Here is a 3,971-nt window from a genome sequence, read left to right on the forward strand (position 1 = left end):
GAGCCTGTTTTCGCTCAAGCTCTTCAAGATTTCTAGATGTATCTCTTAACAAAGGGCCACCTTTTTGTTCAAATATTGACAATCCACAGTATGACTCAACATGATCATCTTCATCATTCTTTTCCACTCTATTATACCATTTCTCACTTCCATGTAAATATCTTGAACAAAATATTAGACTTTCTTCAACAATATACCCTTCTGCAATAGATCCTTTAGGTCGACTTCTATTGCGAACATAACATTTCAGTTTTCGCAAAAATCTACATAATATAACAATCAGTTAAACGCTTAGCATGAAAAATTAACAAGCCACATAAAATTAAATCGAAATTATAAAATACAAAAATATACCGCTCTATTAGGTACATCATCTGTATTGTACAGGGCCAACAAGCTTAGCCTTTCTTGGAAGATGAATGACCAAGTGCACCATAATATCAAAAAATGTTGGCAAAAATATTTTTTCTATTTTGCTCAACGTAATTGGAATTTGAGTTGCAAGTTGATCCAACACATCAACTCTTACAGTTTTTGAACATAACTCTCTGAAGAAAATACTTAACTCGGTAATAACATCATAGACATGGTTCAGCAGGACTCCGCGGATTGCAAAAGGGAGCAGTTGTTCCAAAAGAATATGAGAGTCATGACTCTTCATTCCATAAATTTTACGATCCTCTAACTTTACACATCGTGATAAATTGGAAGAATATCCATCTGGAACCTTAATAGTTTTCAAGAACTTGTATACTTTAGACTTTTCATCTGGTGATAAAGTATAGCATGCTGCTCGATAATACCACTTTCCATCTCTTTGAGTTGGATGTAAATCTTTTCTTATACCCATTTCCTTCAAATCACGATGAGCATTCAAATTATCTTTCGTTTTTCCTTCCATATTTAATAACGTCCCAATAATATTGTCACAGATATTTTTTTCAATATGCATGACATCTAAATTGTGGCGTATTAGATTATTTTTCCAATAAGGAAGTTTGAAAAAGATGCTTTTCTTCCTCCAATTATGAATGCCTTTACTTTTTTCGTGTCTTTTTCTCTTTTGGGTCTTACCAAATTTAATGTCTTCCAAGCTATCCAACTGGTTTAAAATATCATCTCCAGAGAGAAATTTTGGAGTAGGTCTTCTTTCTACTTCCCCATTAAAATCACGTTTATTTCCCCGCCACTTATGATTAGGCGATAAAAACCTACGAGCACCCATGTAAGAGAATTTACGGCCATACTTTAATCGAGTAGACGGAGTCTCTTTGTTGCATGAAGGGCAAGCCAAAACTCCCTTTGTGCTCCATCCAGACAAGTAGGCATAGACTGAAAAATCATTTATAGTCCATAAGAGTGCTGCCCGCATACAGAAGTTCTCCTTTCTCGAAGCATCATATGTATTGACTACATTATACCACAATTCTTGCAACTCATCCACCAAAGGTTCTAAGTATACATCGATATCATTTCCAGGAGCTTTAGGGCCAAGTATCAACAAAGACAAAAAGCAATATGGTTGCTTGATGCACATCCAATGGGGTAGGTTATACACAGTAATAATTACTGGTCACGTGCTATGAGAAACACTTAAATTGCCGAAAGGATTTATTCCATCAGATGCTAATCCAAGCCTAATATTACGAGGATCTCTGGCAAAGCCCGAGTTAGATGTATCAAAATGTTTCTATGCATCCGAGTCAGCTGGATGTCTAAGAACCCCATCTTTCAAACGTTGATCATGATGCCATATCATGTCTGAAGCTATTTCCGATGACGTAAACAACCTTTGCAATCTTGGTTTCAAAGGAAAGTAACATAAAACTTTTCGAGAAATTTTGCTCCCACTCTTTTCTGTATTAGCCCCACTAGCTTTTTGACCTTCTCTTGATTTCCACCTAGACTCGACACAAACCAAGCAAGATTCAGCTTTTGTATTATGTTTCCAAAACAACATACAATCATTTTCGCAAGTATGTATTTTTTCATAACGAAGACCTAAACTTCGAATCACTTTTTTTGCTCCATAGAATGATTCCGGTAAAGTTTCACCAGAAGGAAGTGCTCGTTTAATTAACTTCATTATGCAATCAATTGCTTTATCACTCAATCCATAAAGGCACTTAATTTGAAACAGCTCCACAATCAGTGACAACTTGGAAAATTTCTCACAACCAGGATAAAGTTGCTGTGCAGCATCCTCCAGTAATTTGGAAAATTCCGAAGCTGATTCAGAAGGATCTACCCTACCGGAACAATTCGTGATATAGGACCAGTAGCATCATAAATCATTTCAAATATATCATCACCTTGCTCTTTTCTTACTTCCTCTTGTCTTACTTCATTATTGTTGGTGATTTGCTCTTTGGGTGCAAATTCTCCATGAAAAAGCCAACGAGTGTACCCCTTGACTATCCCAAAAATTATTAAATGTTCCTTTACTTCGTCTCTAGTTTTGTGAAAAACATTGTTGCATTTTTTGCAAGGGCAAGGAATTTCACCTTCTGGTTCCGTGTGCTTAAAAGCAAATTGAAGAAAATTTTCAACTCCTTTTAAATACACATAGCTCAATCTATCATTATATCGCATCCAAGTCTTGTCCATTTCAAAATTTTCTACAAAGAAAAATAAAATAAGATCAAGATACTTAAAAAAAGAAAGATCAATTAACCACAGTTATACAATTTAGAGGCCAATTTTGCTACATTCAGAAAGCTACAACGTGCAATTTGAAAAATAAATGTAACTGAAGTTATCAGTTACTCACTTATATATCTTGAATTAGGTAGCAACTTTTACACAATATAGAGAATAAATCTAAAGCAAATAAATTTTGGGGCACAAGAAAAAAAAAGTGCCAAGAGAAAAAAAAAAGAAACATTTTTTAAATACATAATTTGAAAGCAATCCATAACCACAGTATTAATTCTTACAGTAAGATGTTTGTGATAGTGAAAACTGAAAAACTGGAAGGTATTATGCACGGGATGAAAGAATCTATTGCAATTGCTACTAAAATCACCTTAGAATTATCGGGTCGATTTTCGTGTACTTTTTTAGCATTGCAGGGCATATGCCATAGCAACCCAATAAACAAAATTTTAATTTTTGCTCCAACACAATAACAATCAGTATTCAATACTAAATCAATATTCACCACAACAATCATCATTCTAAACAGCTCAAACAATGAACCTTCAACTAGAAAGAAACAGAGAAAGAGATTCTGGTTTTAAGCGAAAAAGAAGAAGAAACTTCAGAAGACAGAAAAAAATAAACTTACTTTGCCGGTGATATTGCCGGTTGATGCCAGCGGAGATGAAAAATGAGGTTGAGGCTTCGTCTTTGAGAGAAATTTGGAAGAAAAACTAATTTTGAGAGATGAGGGTTTAGGGATCTTTTGGTACGGTCAATTAGATCAAATAGAGTGATGCTAATGGGGATTGTACGTCCTGCTTAGGGATGGAACTTTGATACATATCAAAGTTGCATATTATACACTTTGGTCCACAATACTTTATATATGTTAAGATTTAAGAATTTAGAGGTGTTCATACTTGGATTCAACTTAATTTTACATGATCTTTCTTGTAAGTTTCAAATATAATTTAAATAACTAACGCGATCATCTCTAATTAAGTTTGAATAACTTTTATATCGAATTTAAACAAAACTTCATCAAGAATCACTCAAAATCCATTCTAATCAATTGCTGCGAGAATGGTTATTTTACTCGGATCTGTATATCGAAATAATACCTTTTGGGTAATTAGAGATGTCCATCATTTAGTTCAATTTTTACGGGATTTTACTTGAAAGTTTCAAATATAATTAAATAATGTCACGACCCGAAATTTCCCACTTCGGGACCGTGCTGGCGCCTAACATTTCACTTGCTACGCAAGCTAACGTTAGAATAATTTAAACTATTTTTAACAATTTATTTTAATTAATTAGTAAAGAAACCA

General features: G+C 34.0%; 1 protein-coding gene across 1 annotated transcript; it reads right to left on the reverse strand.

Moving 5' to 3' along the window:
• Positions 1-297: 297 nt before the first annotated feature.
• LOC138910747 (uncharacterized) lies at positions 298-3,438 on the reverse strand. The gene is made up of 2 exons (XM_070201893.1): positions 3,287-3,438; positions 298-2,618 (listed from the first exon to the last, which is right to left on the reverse strand). The coding sequence occupies exon 2, from the start codon at positions 1,535-1,537 to the stop codon at positions 371-373; it is 1,167 nt and encodes a 388-aa protein (XP_070057994.1). The 5' UTR covers positions 1,538-2,618; positions 3,287-3,438; the 3' UTR covers positions 298-370.
• Positions 3,439-3,971: the final 533 nt, after the last annotated feature.

This window comes from Nicotiana tomentosiformis, chromosome 5, assembly GCF_000390325.3.
Source record: "Nicotiana tomentosiformis chromosome 5, ASM39032v3, whole genome shotgun sequence".
Lineage (NCBI taxonomy): Eukaryota > Viridiplantae > Streptophyta > Magnoliopsida > Solanales > Solanaceae > Nicotiana > Nicotiana tomentosiformis.

What these genes read in the sequence shown, in the direction of transcription:
- LOC138910747 (XM_070201893.1), bottom strand. Translation starts at nt 1,537, where the DNA reads ATGTGCATCAAGCAACCATATTGCTTTTTGTCTTTGTTGATACTTGGC.